At 43.9% G+C, this 22,949-nt stretch overlaps 1 protein-coding gene across 1 annotated transcript; it reads left to right on the top strand.

Annotated features, from left to right (window-relative positions):
• Positions 1 to 13,229: 13,229 nt before the first annotated feature.
• LOC144133046 (inactive selenide, water dikinase-like protein) lies at positions 13,230 to 18,192 on the top strand. The gene is made up of 6 exons (XM_077665911.1): positions 13,230 to 13,325; positions 13,930 to 14,101; positions 14,146 to 14,170; positions 16,422 to 16,529; positions 17,538 to 17,599; positions 17,944 to 18,192. The coding sequence occupies exons 1-6, from the start codon at positions 13,230 to 13,232 to the stop codon at positions 18,126 to 18,128; spliced, it is 648 nt and encodes a 215-aa protein (XP_077522037.1). The 3' UTR covers positions 18,129 to 18,192.
• Positions 18,193 to 22,949: the final 4,757 nt, after the last annotated feature.

Below are 22,949 nucleotides of genomic sequence, written 5' to 3'. Positions count from 1 at the left end.
GGTCTTCATCATCTTCCTTGCATTCCCATGACATTGGAGAGTGGACTTCAACATGCTATGCTTATGGAGCATATGAACAAACATATTTTTTTCTTGATGAGTGCTTACTGCCTGAAGACACAAAAAGGAGAGTGATTATATAAATGGTAACAGGCTTGCTGATCTAACAAGTAAGGTTTACAATTATTTGCTACTAGTGCCCAGGTATGCTATTTTGTGCACTTATTGCATGGACCCAGACTAGCAACTGGCTAAGGGTCCAGATGCTTTTGTTGCCCACTTTTGTAAATGTGTATGTTCCAAAGTAAATAAAATTGAATTGAAGTGCGCAAGGTACTGATCACGGGGTCCCTGTGTTCAAGTAGAGTATGGCACTGCTACATCACAAGTGACAGTGACCCCGCATTGGGGCAGGGTGCATCACATTCTTCTTGCCAGAAGCACCTGCCTCCTTTCACTGTTTGCTTCATAGGTGCATGACTGACTGCCACCCTGCCACCCTCAGTGGGCGAGGGAGCAGCTACGCGATGCGGCTCTTCAATTTCGTCCGTTTCTTTGCCAAGGTTACTTCATGTCTCCAGCTTGGCGCCTTGTATACTTTGGAAGCACGGGAATGCAACGACTCGCCAACAAGTTTCGTCAGCTTTCACAGTGAAGACTTTGATCACCACTGGCAACCCTGCTGGACCGCTTCCTCGTGGATCAAGGCATCCGGATCGACTATGTCATCAACACTCGTCGTCGATAAGAACTGCTGGCGTGTCCCGGAACTGTTCAGTGGTGCGGCTACGTGATGCGGCTCTTCAATTTTGTCCATTTCTTTGCCCAGGTCAGTCTTGACTCTTGTCTTTACGCAAGTAAATCGGACAATGGCTGCTTGTTGCTGCTCCCACGCCCGGGAATACTTTTGTCTTTGTTATGTGAGTGCGTTGTTGTTAAAGAGCTGCTTCTGCTGTCCGGTGATGTGGAAGAAAACCTAGGACCACTATGCAATACCGGTTCCCACGATGCAGGAGATGACGACGATGCACAGCAGAGGCAGCTAAGTGATATGTGTGGGTTGCTACAGGATATGAATATTCGAACCGCCAAAATAGAGAAAGACCAAGTCTACTTAAGGGGGGACACACCTCTTAGAACTTTTTTCCTTATTTATGGGTGGATCTGATTGAAACTTGCACCATTTGTATATTTTTGCATGCTAATTTCAAATATCTGATTAGTTTTGTTTTAGATGAAATAGTTTTCAAAATTTCACCTAACTCATGTTGCTCATTTGGAGGTGGGCTAATTACTAAACACTCTGTGGCATGATGAGAATAGACCTGCCAGAGTGATCTAGAAGGATCATAGAGTGCAACAAGACAAGGATTATTGTGCTAGAAGAATTTCAACCAAAGTTACTCCTAGTCAAACTTTCGTGACAAAAAGCCCAAGTTGGCACCCAAGATTGATAATTTTGTAAATGTTGCCTTGTAATAACTGAACATATTTTAGTCTTAATGCATTGATGTAGTATCAGTGATGAGGAATTGTAGTTCATGATTGAGGTCATAAGTATTCAGTGCAAATGAAGAGAGCTGAAATACTAAACAATCTGGAAAGAGAACATTTTACGATAGGGAGTGAGGTAGTGGAAGTGGTAACAGTACATCTAGGCCAGGTTATTCACATGTCTCAGCCAGGTCGTGCGCAAATGCAGAGCATTTGAGAGAAGTGGGTGCGAGTAGATTGGGGTTTAAGGCCTTTGGCATGCACACAGAAGTTATGAACAGTGCCTTGCAGTATGCTCAAAAAGAATTTTAAACTGCATTCCTTCTACAAATCTCTCGGGCAAAAAGTGGTACACTAAGAAGTTTAAAATTGCGAGGAGTGCAGTCAACCACTGAAAGAAAAACAGGGTTAATGCTAAGATATGGAGGAGAGAGCTGTGTGAGTTGGCAATAAATGCAAATCAAAATCAGAGCTGAAATCTTGAATAGACTTAGGTAGGACATGCATTTTTAAAAGCTGACTGGCCTTTTGGGTTATGGAGTGGTTGCTGGCAGCAAGAAACTCTGCTCTTGCCTTCATTTTATGGACATATTGCTTTGTGCTTTAGGTGCCATAGCCTGTCGTAGGCCGCATGTACTTGTAATGAATTATCTGCACAAATATATGGCATTCGTAGACTAGGCAAACTCTAATACCTCATCAATGCTCACTCTCTCTGTAGTGAACTTTGTAAAGTCTGTTAGTCACCACTTTGTTGCATGTCACCCCTTCACTACAACATCCCTCATAGCCTGAGTCGCTTTGGGATGTTAAACCCAAATAAACAAAACTAAGCATGTCACCCCAAATGGGAGCCGCGGTTATGGTACTCAGCTGCTGACCCGAAAGATGCAGGTTCAATTCCAGCTGCAGTGGTTGCATTTTAATGGAGACGAAATGCTAGAGGTGCAGGAACTCTGTGATGTTAGCACACTTAAAGATTTATTCATTTCTCTAATATCTAACAGCCTGCGCCGCTTTGTGCTTTTAAACCTCATAAAACCAAGCAAAATTAGTGGCTACATAATTTTATAAAATTTCCTTAAGTTTATTATTATTTTCTAAACATTAACAATTTTCTGTACCTCTACTCCTTCATCTTTGCCTCTCTTATTACCTCCTTGCTGAGTAGCAGGTCATTGGTTTTGAATGCCAGTGAAATATTGTTTTTCATTTCATTTGAAAAACTCTCTTGCTCTATTGCTTTGTTAGTTGTATTATGCAGAAAGATGTGAAGCTTAGATCCAAGAGCTATGGCCTAAGTAGTAAGTTCTATATTCAAGGATAGTCAGTTTTATATTAAATCATACATTACTTATTACGCTATTTATGCTGACTTCCTTTGTAATGGGCTACCTGGCATAGAAGTGCTGTGACCTGCAGCAGTAAACATCTTTTCAAGGCAAATTTCTCAGTTACATGCATAAATAGATTGGGCAAGCTCATGTGCTTGTGAAGCTCATAAACTTGCATTTGTTTTCATAAGCTTTGCTGTGATGCACTGACTCAATGGAATATGCTACAAATCTTCACTGCAATTAGATATGCCTAATATAGTGAGACATTCATGTACTCAAGTTTGGCTTAGTACTCTGTGCTCAAATGAGTTTGTTAGCTGGAAAAGATAAAGCAAGGGTGGCAGTGTTTTCTAATGTCCACAGGGCATTCTTGCAAACTCCAGTATGCGTGTCATTCCTTTCTTTTCATGAAACATGAAGTCTTCCCTTCACGCTCATGTTTGAAACAAAATGCTGCATGCTTCACCACAGTAAAATTGAAGGCCATTGTGCTGCTCCACAAAATGATATCTGGCTGCAGCTGTAGTTGTGGTATGGAAAATTGGCTAGGCTATATTTACACATATTCATCATGGTACAAGCCATTTGCATGCCACACAAAAATGTTGATAGTACAATATCTAGCAGTATTGCTGTGGAGAGTACGGTGCTAAAACGAGAATAATGATAAAGAAAGCAGACAATATATTTTGGCAGAGGCATCAAGATTGCTAAATTTTTTGGAAAAGAATTTTTGGGACGCTCCTCAGAAGGTTAAGGAACTTTTATACTTCACTACCATCTGACCAATTATGGAGTATGCCAGTGCAGTGTGGGACCCTCTAGTCAGAACCTATTGTGATATGCTGGAACGCGTTCCGAATCGTGCGGCGTGGTTTGTCAGCAACAGATATACTTTTAATTATCGAAATAACAGTATCAAGCAGGACCTGAACTGGGACTCTCTGGAGGAGTGCCGTTTACGAATAAGGTTAGCATTCCTTTACCACATTTATTTCAAGGAAACTACTATTAACCCCGAAACTTGTTCGCTGCCACCTCATTTTGTATCCAGAAGGCACAACCACGACTGCAAAATACATGAGATAAAATGCGGTACTAATGTGTTCAAATTGTTTTTCTTTCCACATGAATGTTGTAAGCTGCCTCAATGTATTGTTGAATGCCAGTCCAAAGCAAAGTTCCGAGCACTGTTGTTGGAATTGTGATGTGCACGCATGCTCAGCTGCTGTTTTTCTGCTTTTCCTCTTGTCCTTCCCTGAAGAATTGACTGATGTGAATGCGCTGTTGACACTTTTTTATCACCGACCATAGATTCTTTCCCATCCTGTACAAAAGGTTGGCACATGCTGTAGGATTGATTGTGTATGTATGTAATCCCCCCTGAAGTTATGCCTTCGTGGCACTGCAGAAATGTAAATAAATAAATAAACAGCTGATGATGTGCTAGGGCTGCAGGATTCCAAGATTGAGAAAAGCAGTGGGAGGCCCTGAGCCAGGTAGAATAGTGAAATTTGGCTAGTAGCAGACAGGGATCATGCAGCTTGTGGAGGGCAGGAAAATTGGAGACTCATGCAAGTGGCTGTAGACTCAACTGCACCATCTGGGCTTGTGATGCAATGTGTAAGGCCCTTTGGTCCTGGATAAAACCTGGTTTCTTCCTGCTGTTGAACCCAAAAAGATTCTTAAAGACCAGGTTCAGCCCAATTTCTGTGCAAATGTGCCTGTAAGAAAGTGTGGTTTGATGGTGCACAATGCTCAAGAACTGCTGAAGTGTGGTGGAAGTCACATATTTCTTCTGACAAATTTTTTAACAATTCTGGTTATTTTTTTTTCCTTTTAATGTTTATTGTTTGTCGATTTGCTTATAATTTTAGGATAAATTGAACACTACATGTACTGACTGGTATTTCATTGCAATAATTATACCCATAGTTATGAAGCTGTGTTCGAAGGTAGGTGTGCATTTAGTATGCATGCTTTGAATTTCAGTGATTGTTTCTGCACTGCAAAATGGAGGACAGGTCTCTGCTGTGTGAGTTTTTTGCAATGGAGTGAAAGTAACTGTAGCAGCGTTTGTTACTGGGTCACCCGCCCAAACGTTCTCCCACAGGACCATCGAGCTTCTGAATACCTGTGGCTCAAAGCTCAAAGCTCTGATTGCCCTTTCCGAGGTTTTCTGCATTAACCACTGCAAGGCCAAGGGCTCAGAGCTAACAAGCATTTGAAACCATAGAGCTATACACAGTAGTGCTGGGACCGTGCAGCAAGTCAGCGTTAACGAGGTCGCGATAAACGGGAATTACTGCAGAAAGCTAGTGTGAAAAAATAGTTTAGTTGTGCTCACGGAAAACGCTGTTTTTTTTTCTTAGTCATTGAAACAAAGCAATGCATATAAAGTTTGATATCTTGCTGATCCCTCAGATTTTTTTTCCAGCTAAAGACCAAGGGTAGCATGGAAGTCGTACAAGTCAGCAAGTTGCGTGCGATTTGTGCCAGTGACCTGGAGCAGGCTGGGAAATTTGTGAATGGCCAGTGGTATTCACTCAGTAAAGCAAGCTTTTTCTGTAAGTACAGTTTTTGGCGTGGTATTGCTTAAGGATGCATGTATTAAACTGACTACTCTGCACCTACCCATGCTTCAAGAACAGTGAAGTACATGAAAAAAACTTTATTGGCGAAAAAAATTTGCTGCTTCTGGTATGTTTTCCCAGGAAAGTATTTTCCATTTAAAGGGCTCAGTGTGCTGTGAAAAACCTTAATAATGTGCTTGCTGTTGCCTTTAGTCAAATTTCTCTTTCCACATCTTTGTTGGCCTGACCTTGTAGCTTGTCTGCATGAGATTGCTTGAGATTGGCTGCTACCTACAGTTTGCTTTTTGTTGCTTTTTATTGGTCGTCACATTCTTTGCTTGGCAGTGTCATGCGGTTTGGGAAGTAATCTGATCTGATTTCTGCGTTGGCCTGAAGTTCAAGCTTTTAGATGTGGTGGCAGGTTTAGTTCGCTGTAACTTGTTCGCTGTTCACTTGTTCGCTGTAACTGCAGTTTCACCATGAGGGTTAGTCCTTGTTTATTGTGATGTGGTGTCATTTACTTCGTGCATAAATTAATGAAGCAAGCGCTATTTTTTGTAATAAATGAACACTCATTTTAATTGCAGCCATTATAAGTGTTCTTGACACTAAAATTGCTGTCTTCTGGCATTCAGTATTACATCTTAAAACCAGCCTGAAGGCAACACAGAAGAGATGAGCACAAGACGAGGCTGGTCTAACAACTGAAGTTTTATTGAAGGCAAGCAGCAAAAGAAGACCTGCAAAGAGATGCACGCGCACAAACCCCAAAGCAGTGAGAGGGCGAAAAACAATCGAAAGGCACTGCCATACTAGTAAACGATCTAAAAAAACAAATTCCTGAAGGTTCACCGACGGCTTAGCCACGCACATGTCCTTAGCCTTACCGATATAGTAAGCCTCAGCTATGTCCGGACAGATTATCACTTCCATAAACCCCTGATGTACCGCGAAAATCGGGCGTGCAAAGAGACAGGTCGTCCTCCGATTGCATTGACGAGGTTGAGCGTGCAGTGCCAGGTAAGAATTCGCCTTCCCTCCTATACAGTGAAGGTGCTCTCAGTCAGCCGCACATTCAGACATCTGCCTGTCTGCCCATAGTAGTTTCAGCTACAAGGCAGTGGAACGTGAAAAACCCTTTTACTTTTGCAAGTGGTGAACCTTTTTTATCTCCTACTGTGCATAGCAGATGATTACCGGTAGTTTTATCGAGCCTAGTTTGAACGGTGGTGCAAAGGGCTCCTACTTCGCTTTTAGCTATCAAGACAACAGCAAGATCATACTTAAATTTGGTACGATTTGCTTGAGATGGTGCGAAATGCCGTGGAGGTAAGGTATAGAGGGCACATTTTTGTGCTGCTCCACTACGTGAGCATCATCCGAGTGGTGTTCCTTTCCCTCAAGCGAGTGAAAACACACTGACAGGTGCACGAGATGGGCAAAGGGGAACCCAGCTGCCATTGGCTTGGAAACCTGCTCCGAGAATGAGCTCTCAACACTGTAATGGCATGACTTCCGTAAAGCGGTCGTGATGCATGCGATTGCCAACCCGTGCTTCACCAGCCGCAAGTAGTTCAACTCATAGCTAAGAGGTTTTCCTGATCTTAGGCTATGGTGCCAACACACGTGGTCATCTACAAAGGGCAGGTCTATATCAAGAAACTGCAAACGGTTCTGCTTAGTGAAAGTCAGACGTAAAAGATAGGCTTTGACCGCATGCCTTAAAGATTTCTAAAATGTCTTGTGGCAACTTATCTGAGCCCTCCTTGTCCATGAAAATTAGGTAGCCATCAACATAACGAAATGCTACTATGCCGAGGTCTTCCAAATAGAGCTTTGATGCCGTATCGACTCTGTACAGAAAAATGTCGCGGAGGAACGGTGCGACCTGGGACCCTCTGCATACGCCTGATCTCTGATGTAAATACTGCCCTGCCAACTCGCAAGAGTGGAGTTCTGTGGAGATCTAGTTTCTTGTGGACAGCAACCTGGGCATGTGCTCTGCAGTGAGCATCGACATGGAGGACCTGTACTATTCATTGTCACATGATAGACTTCTGAGGCATGTGCAAGACTGCATCAGGGTGGACAATGAACAGGCTTTTACAGACAATTGCGTGATTTCGGTTGCTGGCTTCATGGGGCTGTTGTCCTTTTACCGCAAATCTGGATTTGTCAGTTGTCAGGGCGTTATTTACACCCAGGTCGTACCTTTGATCAGCAACACTTTTTAATCTAAAGTCGATAAGGCATTAGAGCCCTGTTTGGAAGACCTCAGCATAGGAGCATTTCGTTGTGTTCATGAGTACCTAAACTTACTGGGCATGGAGGGCCCAGAAAAGTTGGCATAAGATGTTTTAGAAGTCTTTAAGGTGTGCAGTCATGGCCTCTTTTTTACGTCAGAATTGTCTAAGCAGAACCGTTAGCAGTTTCTTGGTTCAGACCTGCGCTTTGTGGACGACCATGTTTGTTGGGGCTACAGCCCAAGATCCGGGAAGCCTCTTTTTAGGTACGAGTCAGGCCACTCGTGGCTAGGGAAGGGTGGTGAAGAGGTGTACTTGTCTCTGGCTAAGGCCAGTAAAGATGGAAACACTTGATGTGTGTGCAATCGCATGCATGACATCAGCTTTACTTAAGTCATGCCATTTCTGCTGAGGACGCATTCTCATAGCAGGTTTCCAAGCTAATGGCAGCTGGGTTCCCACTTGCCCATCTCACCAACCTGTCAGAGCGTCTTTTCACTTGCTCGAGGGAAAGGAACACATACTCGGATGATGCTGATATACCTTACCTCTACAGTATTTCACACAGTCTCAAGAAAGTCTCGGCAAAGTGTAATGTTGCTGTCGTCTTAACAGCTCAGTGCAAGATAAGAGGCTTTTGCGTGGCCATTAAAAAAAGGCTTGATAAAACTATCGGTAATCATCCACAATGGACAGTGTCACGTATAAAAAGGTTCACCACTTGCAGAAGTAATAAAGTTTATTGTGTTCCACTGCCTTATGGCTGCAACTACTATGGGCAGACAGGCAGATGTCTGATTTTGCACCTGACTGAGCACTTTCAATCTACAGGAGGGAAGGCAAATTCTAATCTGGCACTACACACTCAATCTTTTGAACGCAAATATGAGGATGACCTATCTCTTTGAACGCCTAATTTCCGCAACACATCAGTGGTTTACGGAAGGGAGAAATCTGTCGTTAGATACTTGAGGTTTACTACATCGGTAACGCTAAGGACACGTGTGGCTAAGCTGTGGGTAAACTTTCGCCGTAAGGAATTTGCTTTTTTAGATTCACTAGTATGCCAGTGACTTTCGATTGCATATCCTCCTTTCACTGCTTTGGGGTACTGTGCGCACGCATGTCTTTGCGGATCTTCTTTTGCGGCTTTCTTTCAATAAAATTTCAGTTGTTAGTCCAGCCTCTTGTTGAGCTCATGTCTTCTCCTGTGTTGTGTCTTCTGGCTGGTTTTAAGTTGAGTCAGTACCAGTATCAGTATATCTCTATTGGCTACTACCTGATGCTGTCACTTGTATTTTGCAATTTTAAGTTATAGGCTTTTCAAGAGCGCATCGAATAAAGGCTTTTCCTTTCTTGCAAAGCTGCAAGTTGTGACTGCTTATTTCACATTTATTGAAATGCCCTTCGTTGAGATCTGGCTGTGTACATGTGCCTCAGGTGCTTGGTTTTAAACATTTTGCCTCTCTGAGAAGCAGCGCCGGCATTCGATGACTGTAATTTGCGTGTTTGAGGCCAAAAGGCGTACGCAGGCATCCTTTGCATGCAGATCAAGATGATCTTGGCCCTCTCCCGGTTTTCAGCTGGAAAACTAACTGGAGTAGTTTTTCATTTGGGGTATGACGGGGGAGGTTGAGCGCAATTTTGTAGGATTGTCTAATTAGAGCATCCAGGTCATCTCTTTCTCTGTCTGTGAGGGTGACGTATGCTGTACAGTAGATGACTCTGCTAAGAACGAAGGCTTGGATAAGTTTCCTGGTCTCGGCTTCTTTAATTCCTCCTCGCCTATTTGCAATCCATCTGATGAGAAGGGAGATTTGGTTGACGGTGTTTCTCAGTTTCTTAATTAGTGTGTCGTTTTTTGGTTCTCAATATTCTTAGTGTTTCCACTTCTGCGATGGCTGCCCCTTCCGCGTAGATTTCGATCTGAGGTGCTTTATTCTTTCTCTGACGCTTTGGGTTTAGGATGAGGACTTCGGATTTTTTGGCGGGACACGGAAGTCCCGCTGCTTGTGCCTCCTCTACTACTACATCTGCCGCTTGTTGTAGCGTATCTTGTATCGTGCCGATACTCTCCTTAGTGGTCCAAAGGATATCGTCCGCGTACAAAGAGTGTTCTAGGTCTGGGATTTTGGCGACTTCGTGTGCCTTTTTGTTGACGGTTATATTGAATAAGAAGAGGGACAGGACAGATCCTTGTGGCATTCCTCTGTCTCCTAAACTGAAGGTGTCGGATTTGATTGTGCCAATTTGAATTTTAGCCGTTCTATCGGAGAGAAAGTCTTTGATGTAGTTAAACGTTCTTTCGCCTGCATTCAAGGGGCTTTCCGAAGCACTTGCGACTTTATCTTTCCTGCTGATTTTGTCAGGTCACTAAGGGATTAGGCGTAACATTCAGACATGCCATCCAGATGGCGTCCAAGTATTGTCACTTTGTTTTTACTGGCGCTGCGGTTTTTAGTGACTGCAAGTTATTTTTGCGTGTGTGTGCATAAAGCTTACATGCTTAGGTAACATTGCGTGCATTTGAAATTCCAATAGAATTTTTGCTTTTTTTGCATTTTTAATCACAAAGTAAATGAAAAGTATTTCTAATGCCTATAGGAACAAAATGGCAAACTGAAGAATAGCCGCTGCGTGGCAACTCAAAATAGTTTTGAGCAGGTAGCAGCGCTACTACTTATCTTTGCGCTACATATAAAAGAAAAAGTGGGGAAGCGCATAGGGAAGTGCCAGCAAGCAAGGAAGTGAAGCGCATGAAGACAGTTCTCAGTCGACATTGGAGCTGCGTTCGACAGGCTCCAAGGAACGCGAGCAGGCAAGTCGGCTAGCTGTCACGAGCAGTCAGTTTGGGCAAAGCTGTCCGCTGCCACTCCACTGTGTGAATTAATTGAATTGATCGGTGATCAATTCTTATTGGCTGGAGGTGTCATTACTTCCTTTTCTTCTTCTGCTTAGACTGCACAAGCTGCCACTGCCGCCCGCCGTTCGAACTTTCGCCGGGATGAGTGGTGAGGCTGCACATGTCGATGCTGTCACCGGCCGGAGCTACATGTACCGACGCGGAGCCAGCGGCGTGACGGTGATCTACTACCCGTTCGACAATGCCGAGCACGGGCTCGAGCCAGAGTTTTGGCTCCTGATCCTGGCTGACATGAAAGGATGAGGCTGCAAGGTTCCCCAGGGTGTGCTCAACAAGCTGCTCAATTCGCTGAAGGGAGACGGCGAAGCACAGCAGACCATGTTGTACCACCCTGAGGGATCACAGATCGGTGCGTTCAAGCTTTAGAGCAGCTTGTTTTAATTTGTACACCGAGCACTTGTGCCGATACTTTATTGTCGTCTTTGCCTGATTGTACAAGCATTAGAACGGCACGCTCAACAGATTTTTCGACTGCGGTGATGCTTTGTAACCGTACGGCAGTGAAACGAACGTACTACTGGATTCAGGACATAAGTACTTGTCGTGGTGTTATGTACTTGTGCCAGCGCAAAAGTACTCAGTTGTTCACTTGCATGCATTAGTGTGCTATAGCAGGCGCTAACATCATTCTGCTATTTTTTCACTTTAGTTCAGCCTACAAAAAATACAAAATTCATCAACTTGGAATTGTTGATCACAGTCTTGATCTAGCTATTTCCTGTTCAGAACAGTGCAGCCACTCAACAAGGCTGCCATTTATGTCATGATGGAATTAACGATTTTTCATTGTACCAGCATTGAAATGAACATATTATGTGATGCAGGATATACTTATTGACTGTTTTGTTCCATGCTTCTGCTGTTTTATAAAATTGCAGTTCTTGAATCAGTCATTGGTGAGAGAATACCTCTGGCATTCAGTGAACTCTGTTCAGTCTGTCGTGCCTAAAATTCACTAGTGACGTGACACATAAAGTGAGTGATGTTTCTAGTTCAGTATCCTTCAAAAAGAAAAAAAGTGGTAGGGGTTTAACGTAGTTAAACCAAGTACACGTGTGAAAGCAGGGGACACTTAAGTGCCACTCTGAGGGGTTTAGTAGGATAATGCCCATATAGGCAGAGGCGGTAATTCTCTACTTAACATTCATAGATGGCGGCGTACCACTACTAGCGCAGTGGCGCAGCGGTTAAGGGATGTGCCACTGCATTGACAGGTGTCTGTTTCTATCATAGCCACCGGTAGGGATCGTGCGTATCATGTTGCTCTTCCCGAGCAACCTTTTGCGGCCAATCATTATTTTGACTGCCACGGTGGACAGTTTTCTCACAATCCAATGCGCAGAATGTGATGTTGCCACAAGCTTATGTGACCTAGGTGTGTGAGATGCCCTCCTCCCAATGGCTACAGTTGGCGCGATGCTTCTCCAAACTTACCTGAGCTTCATCCTATTGGCTGCAGCTTGCGTGATGCTGCTCCGAACTGACCCGAGCTTGGGATAGTACAAGCACAAGACAAGATTCTTGCTAGGGGTTGGTACATGTGGAATAGTGCTTTCGCACTAAAAGCATGAGGGAGGGACAATGGCTGTCAGTGACTGAAATATGACAGTGAGATGATATTAATGTTGATAAATATCCAAGTGTACTTTAGTTTTACAAACTGAACACGGACGCTCAAGTAGCTGTGCTCTGGTTTACAATACACACCGATTAATAATTAATTAAAGAATTTACTAGCTGAAGACATGCGTGACACTCTCTTCTGGTACAGCAGATTGACTAAACATTTACAGATGTGTGGCCAGCTTTATTCTGGTGTTTGGATATAAAGCTATTACACTTTCGGGTACAAGCCGGTAGACTGTTTCTTTCCTTTTTGTCTGTCCCAACATAGTATTTGTGTTGGATTATGAATGATCTTCCCTTTCAGTACAAATTTAGCCTCACATTTAAACACTCTAGACAATAAAGTTTTTGCTTGCACTTTTTCTTCTTTCAAGTCACGATTTAGACATTAGAATACATAGATCACCACCTGGTACTCACCTGTGACTGCTAAATTTTTAACTGAATTTCTTCTTGGCCCTGTTTAAGTTTGTTTCATCAACCAAATGATGGGTGTGACAAGTAGGACACATGAGACACGAAAAGAACGGCAGTTTAACTGCTGATATGTTGCTTGTTGTCATTCCAGCTCTTGAAGCAAGCTGGTTTAATTGTTTTAGTGAATTAAAACTATGTATCAGCATTTATATTACAGGTTTTTTTTCGTGCCTCATGCTACCTAAGTGTGAACCCCATGTCTCAGCACTCGTTCGGTTGATTAAAGTGAAATATCATGAAAGAAGAAATTAAGATACAAATTACTTATTGCTAATAGTTGTCCACATGGTGGCATAAGTATTCTAATGTTTAACGCATCATTTGAAAGAATAAAACGAACTAATGCTGGGTGTCTATAGTTCTCTAAGTCATAATGGGAACAAAACCCAACACTGATGGTGTGCGGACAGTTTAACCTCATTGAAGACATTTTGGGTGCCTTGTACAGTGCTTTTAAATGTAGTAACTCTGATAACTTCCCTGAAAATTTCCCTTCAAGAAGCTGCCCGTAACAACCTGACTAATATACATATTTTTTTTCCATTCAGACATTGGCATGGATTCCAGTGGTGTGCCCCTTGGAGATTCTGGTTATTCTCTGGTTCAAACTATTGATTACTTCTATCCATCTGTTGAAGACCCCTACATAGCTGTAAGTGTTCAACATTGTAAAAAAATGCTTACCTGCATTTAGTAACCTGGTGGCAGATTGTATACTCGAACTTCAACATCACAGTGCTCTGCTGTCACTTCAGTCGACTGTACAAAAAATACTAAGTGTTATTTTTTTGCAGAAAGTTATGTGTCTGTAGTTTTAATACCAGGCGATAAAACGAAACAAAGCAGCATTAAATATATATTCTTGTAGCTGTAAGAGTATCACCAAACTTTTTCTATAATCTGAGTTTCTAAGTGCTAAGTTTGTTCACTTATTGGCTAGTCTGGATAACAGGTCACTTACTGAGCAGTCTTATTGGGCTCAAAACCACACTATAATTATACTTTCTATAAGCGTGTAAATAAATCTGATTGTAACGATGTGTCAATACGATAGCAGCGTTTGTTACCTTACGTCGGCGGTTGTTCTAGAGCCAGCCAGCAGCGCGCGCTCAGCGATAGCACTGCCGCTACTGCGTTGACACATCTTCGTTGTTACACAATAATGAATCAAATAGGTGACAGGCCTCATGTTGGTGTCCTTTGCTGGCACCATGTGTACAGGATGTTTTCTTATTCATTGTTTTTGTTTGTTGCAGGGCAAGATAGCGTGTGCCAATGTGCTGTCTGATCTTTATGCACTTGGCATGACCCGCTGCGATAACGTGCTGATGGTAATGGCTGTCAGCACTAAGCTCACTGAAAAGCAGAGGGACATTGTCGTGCCTCTTCTCATCAGGGGGAGTCAAGGTAGGATCGGCCCCTGCTGCAGTAAAGCCTAAGATGTTTGCATCAATGTTTTGAGGTGTGTGTAGGCCATGGCTGCCTATCAGAGCTAATGTGAGTGTGAGGGCACTAGTTGTGTGAGCTCTCAAAATTTGAATGCAGTCTCAGATTTCTTTTTCAAGTTCGTGCGCTTAGCATGGTGAAGAGATAACTTGAGAGAAGATCTACAAGAGATGTCCATGTCAGACAGCAGCTGTTCAAGTGTTTCAGCTTTTAACTCTTTTCACTGCCTGAGTTCATGCCCCAGTACTGAAGTGATAAGCATGGTGTAAATAGCTTAAATGGCATTTGTTTCTCCACAGGACTTGGCTGAACAAGCAGGCACAAGGGTCACAGGAGGGCAGACTATGCTCAATCCTTGGCCTATGATTGGTGGTGTGGCATCATCAGTCTGCAGAGTCTGAAATCATCTCGTGAGTGCAGTAATCGTTTCTCTTTTTTTTTCTTTTTCCAATGAATTAAGTTTTCCATGCTATTTTTGTCTGTGTTAGCATTTATGAAATGCAAAATGTGAGCATTTGAGGCTCTGTCTGTTGGGTACTATGATGAATTTTTCCAGCATGAGCGTCGTTTTCAAAGTTCAGATAAACCTTACTTAATACCCAAATAATCACCACACTGATGATGTAGTTTGCCCGTGGAAATACCTGACTGTACAGCCAAAGCTCATAATTTGAATTTCTGGATAATTCGAACTGTACGACTGGGTCTGGCCATGCTCCACTGGGTCTGTGTGAAACAAAGCCCATTAATTTGTTAATCCGAACAACCACCACCGTGCCTGGAGGGCGGGTGACGCGGTGAACCAAGAAACATTCCCACTAGGCTTCACCACCTCTTTGGAGAAGTGGGCAGGGTTAAAATGGCGTGAGAGGCTGGGTAAACGGGGGAGGGGTTTCTCTCTGTGCTAGTGGTAGCAACTAACTGCATGACCTCTGAGCCGGCTTGCTTGTATGTGTTGGTCTCGAATGCTTCAGTAGCTTGCTGTGTTGGGTTTTGCTGTTGAGAAATCGATCACATGGCCAGCGACGAGATGCTTACAGTGAATCAGACATGTCGCAGTGTCTCCAGCACTCCAAATCCGAAACCATGCGGTCGTGCGCGAAACGACGACGTGTGCCAAACGAATGAGTTGGAGCTTGGCTGATGTTTGCTGTGTGTATTTGTCTCGGTTTTTCAGTGCCCTTTGCATGTGATTGGTTGCGGCCGGAGCAGTCAACCTACACGGTGTACCGCATTTAGAATTGTCTTCCGTTTGCAGTAATTACTGTGCCAAAATGCTTGAAGAGAAGGTTGGAACCATGCATGAAGTCAATGCCAGAGCATTATCGAAGCAGGATATCACAAAAAAGCACTCTCATTGGTTTGGCAGTGTGCGCCTTGAGCCTGGGGAGGCTGCAAAATCGGGCAATATACGTGTGGTCGCTCGGTTTACCTTTGCTTGTCGACTTCAATGCTTACGCAACCTCGCGACTCACAAGTGTGAATTTGCAAGTCACAGAGGTTGCACTATATGGTTTGGTCAAAAAGCGCCAGACGTGAGACGGTAGTTCTTTTGACCATGCTCAGTGGTGGTTGTATGCCTTTTGCAACTTCAGTGGGGCCCTCCGCTGCGGTAGTTTGGATGCACTGAATGCTACGCGCCTCTTCAGTTTTGAAGGTGAAAAAAGGCCTTCAGATAAAAGGTAGGAGGTGATGAAGGAATACTTTCGGACAATGAAATGGCTAATCTCGCTACCCGACTGCTTCCCAAATGCATATTCTGTTCACTTTTGTTTGTTCGAACTTCAGTCAATTTGAACTGTCGTCGTCCCCATTGAGTTCTTATTAACGAGCTTTCACTGTACTGTACAATTCACTTTTGCACAAGTTCAAACCATGTCTTATTGGAATTGTCGTCATTATATCAAGTGCTATCCCGCACCCACCAAAGATGTTCTGATACTATTTTGCACTCCACTAAGTCAACGCTGATGCTTTTTGCAAGTAGAGTACTTGTAGCAAAGGCCCAGCAGGTCAGTCGCATAGACAGTGAAATTTTGAAAATGGCAATATAATGTAAACAGAAAAAGAATTGCAGCAAAAACCTTTGAACATATGCCTTCCCCCAGAGCAAAGAATGACAGCAATAGTAATGCTATGCCTGTCTCAACGTTATCCTTTTAGAAGGTTTGCTACAGAAGTAGTCACTGCGTCATTAAAGGCAAGCTATTTCAGAACAACAAGAAAGGCCCTAGACAAAAACTGGAATGTTCATCAGCCTGGCCATTTAACCTAATTGCTAAATGTTATGCTCCCTTTACAGGCCAGACAATGCACAGCCTGGAGACGTGCTGGTACTGACCAAGCCCCTTTGCACCCAGGTGGCAGTGAACGCTCACCAGTGGCTGGAGAAGCCGGAGCGCCATGCTTAGCTGGGCAAGGCTGGCATCAGTGAAGAAGATGTACGCAGGGTCTACCTCCATGCAATAGACTCCATGGCACGTCTCAATCTCACTGGTTGGTGCTGATTTGTTCGTGTCTGCAGTTTTTTTTTAGTTGCCTATTTGCTTATGTGCTTATTTACGGCAGTCTCTGCAATGCCTTCCTGAGGTATTGTAGAGGTGAAACATGTGCACTCACAGAAAGAGAGTGGACAGATACCAAAGTGCATACAAACTGTGAGCAATGCTTTAAGAAGGTGACAACAAAATAGTTGATAATTGAAGTACAGCGCAGTGGTCAGGGCAACAATAATAAATTCGTGTCCCATGATGAAGACAGCTTCCACTACAGTAATCGTAACATAAATAATGAGATGGGATATGATAGAGCATTGAAAACGAAAAGTGCAGGACATTAGTGCAAACAAATAAAAAGAAGCTCCAAGAATTTGATCACGCACTTTAGGAGATGTTGCTGCACATGGTAGATTCTGCAAAATATGCGTGAGCAAAGGACTTCATGACATGTAAATGCACAAAGAAATTGGGGAGTTCATTTGGAGAAAAAGAAGGGATGGGCAAGCAGGGAGAAGGATTAAAAAGGCAGAAGTGAAGAAGATAAGTTGTGAGAAGATGAACGCAAGAAGAGTGATGCTGTCGCAGCTAGGCAAGAGGTGGGAGAAAAGGAAAGTCGTCTTGTTGAAATATTGGTTAAGGGCCTGAGGCTTCCCCCACCATCAGTTGTTTGTTTTCTGTTGTGAAGCATCCAATCCTTGTGGCTGTCTCTTTACTACCACAGCCGTTCAGTCCAGTGTTATGCCAACAAATAAGGAAAAGAAAAAAGAAAATAATTAAAGTCGTGTCTGGATAGTACAAACAAGGATACAGGTTAGATTAGATTGGAAAACACTAACCTTGAGAAGGTGGTGGGGCTGGGAAGTACTGTATTTTGCCGATCTGGTTTTTGCTTCCTTGTTTATTACATGGAAATATCTTAGCTTGTTAGCAGCCCATGGGAAGGGGGACAGTGATAACCTGGCGACCAACATTAAAGACTGCAGTAATTGAGTTACTACCACCTTACAGGGTATGCTGGTAGTATCTGTGCAGTCTCACATTTTGCAAGTGCAAGTATGTGTGTTCCACTTACTAGTACTTCACTGTCTGCATGCAAGAAGGCTACCACAAAATTGCAGACTTTTGACGAGGAAAACTTTTCATTTTGATCAAAGCAGGTCTTTATCAGACCAGCTACATTTCTTTCCTTTTATATCATGAAATGAGAGGCATTGTACGACTATTCATCAGTTGTGTATTTTGTGACCAAGTAGGCATTGACTTTCACTTCGCTCCTGCTTGTGCAGAAACTGTGTTAAAACAAATTTTTTGCCTTTGTTGTTCCAGGAGCTCGGCTGATGCACAAGCATGGCTGCCACGGTGCTACAGGCGTGACAGGCTTCGGTCTGCTCGGCCACACCCAGAACTTGGTGCAGATGCAGCAGCGCTCAGTGCGGTTTGTGATCCACACGCTGCCCATCAGAGCCAATTTCCTGCCCTGCTGGCCGCCACGGGCACCTCCTTCAAACTAACGCACGGGCATTCGGCCGAGACCTCTGTTGAGCCACTGACTGACAATCAGTCGAATTTTTTTTTCTCTATTGTAGTATTTCCTTCTCATGTCTTTCACAGCTTCTTGAAAATAGATACAACACAATTTTTCAAACTTTCACCGTCAGGAAGTGCTAAAATGTATGCAGAGTTTAGAGTTACATGAAAGTGATGGTGTTCCTGTCGGAAATCCCCAGTTGTTCCTTGGAAAGATATGTTGTCTCCTTTTGGGTGAAACTCTTTTCAGATTTTTTTAATGTAATTCAGATGCTTTGCTCTGAGTAGTACCAGGAGAAAAGTAAACAAAATTGACAGGACAATCATGAAACCTGATGCGAGAACGCTGTAATAGCAGTTGGATTTTCGCTCAGTGATTACTTTGATGCTTTTACTTTAATGAATGCTTTTACTTAAAGCCGAGTGCAACAGAATTTTTCTAGAGGGTGTCTATGTTGGCGGCCCCCTAGCTAGTGGGGCATGGTGAGGCTGTGGCCGGTTGGGGATGCTTCTGGAGGGCAGCTGACTTTCCCACTGTCTCTTTGGATTTGATTTTACTGTTGCTCTTTTTGCTCTGCTGCTGCATGGGCTTCTGGTGTGTGGAGGCAGGCAACGGGTTGGTGATGGATGCGTGGTTCTTGTGGAGGGTGGAGTAGGGAGGTCTCTGGCACTTGTCGAGGCTTCACATAGAGAAAATTTCTTGTCTTCACACAGATAACGCTGCCCTTAGTACAACTGTAGCCAAAAATTTTTTTTTACTTAGCAATGCGAACTTCCTGGAAACGGCAATAAATGGCAACAGCGACATGGCGTGTGTCCTTTCCACACGCTCTTTGATAAATCAGAGCATAGCGACGGATTCATCGCATGACTTAGTATCTTGGATCACCCACCGGACACCCAAGATGCAATGAACAAGTTAAAGCATCATTTGGGGTGTTTTCTCAAAATCTCTTGCCAATATATTAGCATATGGAATTTATTTATTGATTTTATTTATTTATTTATTTCAGTACCTCCAAGGCCTCTGGGGGCATTAGTGGAGAGGAGTGCATGAAAAATATATAATCATAACACAGAAATTGCAGCAATTTTGCGGCAATACAGGAATTGTGGTAAAACAGCAGCAATTTCATTTCAAGTTTATTTCATAGGTTGCACTCGTAAAATTTATGGCGTTAGTGAGTTACAAGTTTCCTGTTTTCCTTTCTCATGTGGAGTGCTGATGTGCCTTCCAAAGGAGAATGCCGAAGGATCGTGCAAAGAAATTGAGCAGCAGGAGGGATACCCAGCGTGGATCATAGAGGATGTTGTTGAAGGGGAGCGGGTAGCAAGGCTGACGGACTCTCTACGCGTGCTCGAAGTGCCTTCAGCCGACAAGGAGTCCTAGCTTTGGTAACACAGGCTTGTGAATAGGGGACAGGGAAAGAATTGGTTGTGAGGAAGGTTTCCAGCCTTGCAAGGAGTTTTGAAAGAGTGAGCTGTGATGTTTTTACTGATGGGGTACCTTATGGCTGTCATATGCAACTACGAATGCCACATACACGAGTGGCGACAGCTTTGGTCTTATGCTGCATGCCACTGACATGAACATTAGCTAAATGGACTCCAAACAAACATTTTGTGTTGTGTTAGTGATATTTTATGCGCTTTATGAGCACACCAATATTTTTGTTAGTCATGAAAGATAGTCTTCTACAAGCATTCGTTATGTAAAATATTTTCCCCTTTTATCATATAGTAGTGGTTTTGATGGTTTGTTCAGTTAAGAGACTGGCTGTTCCTTGAAGAGACCTTCATGAATCTGTGCTGACTGAATATTACGGTGGTGTGGAGGATGGTTTGTCTCCCGTGGGCATCTCTCACAGCCTCTCATTGCTAAGCCTCAGCCATTTGCCATGCATTGGGAATAAAAATATTTTGCAAAAATTCTGGCTCTTGTCTTTGCTGAGAGTGTGTGTGGGCACACTGAAGCTTTACCCATCAGTATCATTAAGAGCAGACATTACTTAGCACCATTAGATACAGGTTGCTTCATCCAATTTTATGTGAAACGACTTTTGAATTGAATTTTTGTGAAGACCTAATTTGCTCGTTTTGTCACGACTCATATAAACAGCACATTGCAAGAAATTGCTCCCCTGAATAATGTGGTTAAAAAGAGCGCTAAGGAGCTTGTCACTTATCCTTTCCAAAATTTATTCCTCAGGACTTTACCTGATTTTGTGAAATATTAAGCTTGAGGAAAATTACTTGTTTACAGCATCTCATTTCGGAACATGAACATTGTGCTTGGTCCAGTGTCTACTTTGGGTTCTGCACATGTCAACAGTGCATATAGCGCTCCTGCACATTACTGCGTGGTGGACGTAAATGTTAGGCAATGCAGCATGCTGTAACAAAACAGATTCAAACCAAACTGCACATGATGCTGCCATCAGTGAGAGTAACAATGGGAACTTCGGTTGCAAGTGCATTAAACACTTGAAGGTTCCCATATCTGATCATGGGCTTTGGTTGCTGTAGCATGTGGCGTTGTCTTTAGCGCTGTCTTGTTGCCACTGCACGCCCCAAGTGATTGTGACGAAGCTAGCGCAAGGCGCCGGCTACGTGCAAGGAGTGGTCGCGTGATCATAGGTGAAGTCCATGGCTCTGTTTAACAGCTAGCACTTTCAAACGTTTTGGACGCGGCGTGGCCTTCCTTCCGTTTGCCCCATGGCATGCTGCAGCAATGAGCTCCCGAGACTCTTCGATGCCTGCTGCTTGTACTTTGATGCAGGTGTCACAGTGCATGGCTATCAGGAAACCTCTTTCTTCCTTTCTTCTTTCACTCCCTCCTTTATCCCTTCTCTGAAGGTGTGGTTCAGGTGTCTGCCAATATGTGAGACAGATACTGCACCATTTCTTTTCCCCAAAAACCAATTTCATTTTCATAGTGGTTAGGGGTGTTCCGCTGCTAAGCTTTAGGATGGGGGATGAAAAGAAAATTTTGTTTTTTGAAAGGATAGCGTACCAGTACCATCTCGGTGAACACCTCAACCCTGTGGTGAACACCTCAACCCTGCCGTGGGGAACGGCAGAAAGTATATAAAGAGTGAAAGAAGGAAGAGAGAGGTGCCGTAGCAGAGGCTGCCTGATAATTCAGACCTGGCGGGGTACTTTAATGTGCACTATAAATTGCCACTTGTTATACGGGACATGAACGTTTGAGTGCAGTGAGGCCGTGCAGGGGCTCAAGGACCTGTGTGTCCTAAATGTTTTGTAGCGGGAGCTACACTAGGCTACCAGTCGAGCATTTCGTGGTACACGCGAGGGGAAAGTTGTGCGTATGCGCCGATACCATGTTACATGGGAGAGGCCAATTGTGCTCATGCGCCGTTACCATGGCAACCGTGAAGGAGTGAGTGGCTTCATCGCTGCTCTCCCTCCTTTATTCCTTCCCTTATGGCTCGGTTCAGGACCACGTACCATCGGCAAGGACCGTATGCCTTGCTATGTGTAACAAAATTTTCTTTGCTACAAATCATTACATTTTGACTTAATAATTCTTTTTGATCCCCACATTATTATTATTAGTATTATTATTTATTTATTTCGAAATCAAAACTCTTGTCCTTTCTCTGCTCATGAGGTAGAATCCACCGGTGTTGCATTGCCGCGTGTTTTTCGTTTTTAATAACTGAGTGCAGGCGAACAGCCACCCGATTCTTGGCCGATCCCCCAGTGTGGGCATGTGCTATACTTTGATAGGCTAACAACAATGACATATAAACTCGTATGACATCATAATCATCATCATCAACATTTTCATACACACGTAGAACGGCTGCTGCCAAGAACGCTCGCACGTTGTGTCACGGCAGCTGGCGGATTGCGGCCGCTAGGCCTATCGCTTGTTCTCTGGATGGTCCTGTGCTCAAGCCTTCCTGGCTGCGCTAAGGCCCTGTCACGACCGGCGCCGGGTGGCCAGCCTTGCGTTATTTTGCTCTTAAAGAAGCTTGAGTTCAACGAGGGATCTTTGTTTTGCCTAAGGTGAGTAATTTTTGCTCCGCGACAGCGGCGCCCTTTATCGCGAATGCCTATTTAGCCTTGCGTGGAAGACTGCTCGCGCCAGCTGCAATGACCGCACAGTTTTCTTTAAAATATGCCACCAGAAAACGTGAGGCCAGTAGGACTTCGAGATGCATTGCAGCGTCCCGACAGCGTTCGTCTTCTGTTAGACACGCAGCACGTTTGTGGCTCCCGTTTCCCACTTACGTGCAGCGTTCCGAGCATGTCGCTCTGCCTCGGCTGCATCTATGACCCTTCCACAACGAGTCTTATGTGCCACTTCGCCTGTGGTAGCTCTATCATTACTGCTGCGGTTGGTACTGCACAGGAACGCAGAACGCTGCGTCGTCCAGTCACAGCAGGTTATCTTGGGACGCGTTTGTACCCGGTGTGGTGGCTCAGTGGTTAGAGCGCTCGGCTACTGATCCGGAGTTCCCGTGTTCGAACCAGACCGTGGCGGCTGCGTTTTTATGGAGGAAAAACGCTAAGGCGCCCGTGTGCTGTGCGATGTCAGTGCACGTTAAAGATCCCCAGGTGGTCGAAATTATTCCGGAGCCCTCCACTACGGCACCTCTTATTTCACTCCCTCCTTTATCCCTTCCCTCAGTTCAGGTGTCCGCCGATATATGAGACAGATACTGCGCCATTTCTTTTCCCCAAAATACCAATTATCATTATGGGACGCATTTGTCGTTGTTTATAGCCCTTTTTGTGACTTCTTTTGTTGCCCCGAGTGATTAGGACCAAGCTAGCGC

Source organism: Amblyomma americanum, chromosome 1 (assembly GCF_052857255.1).
Source record: "Amblyomma americanum isolate KBUSLIRL-KWMA chromosome 1, ASM5285725v1, whole genome shotgun sequence".
Classification (NCBI taxonomy): domain Eukaryota; kingdom Metazoa; phylum Arthropoda; class Arachnida; order Ixodida; family Ixodidae; genus Amblyomma; species Amblyomma americanum.
Note: the sequence above shows the minus strand (reverse complement) of the source record. Positions and strands in the feature narration are given on the sequence as shown.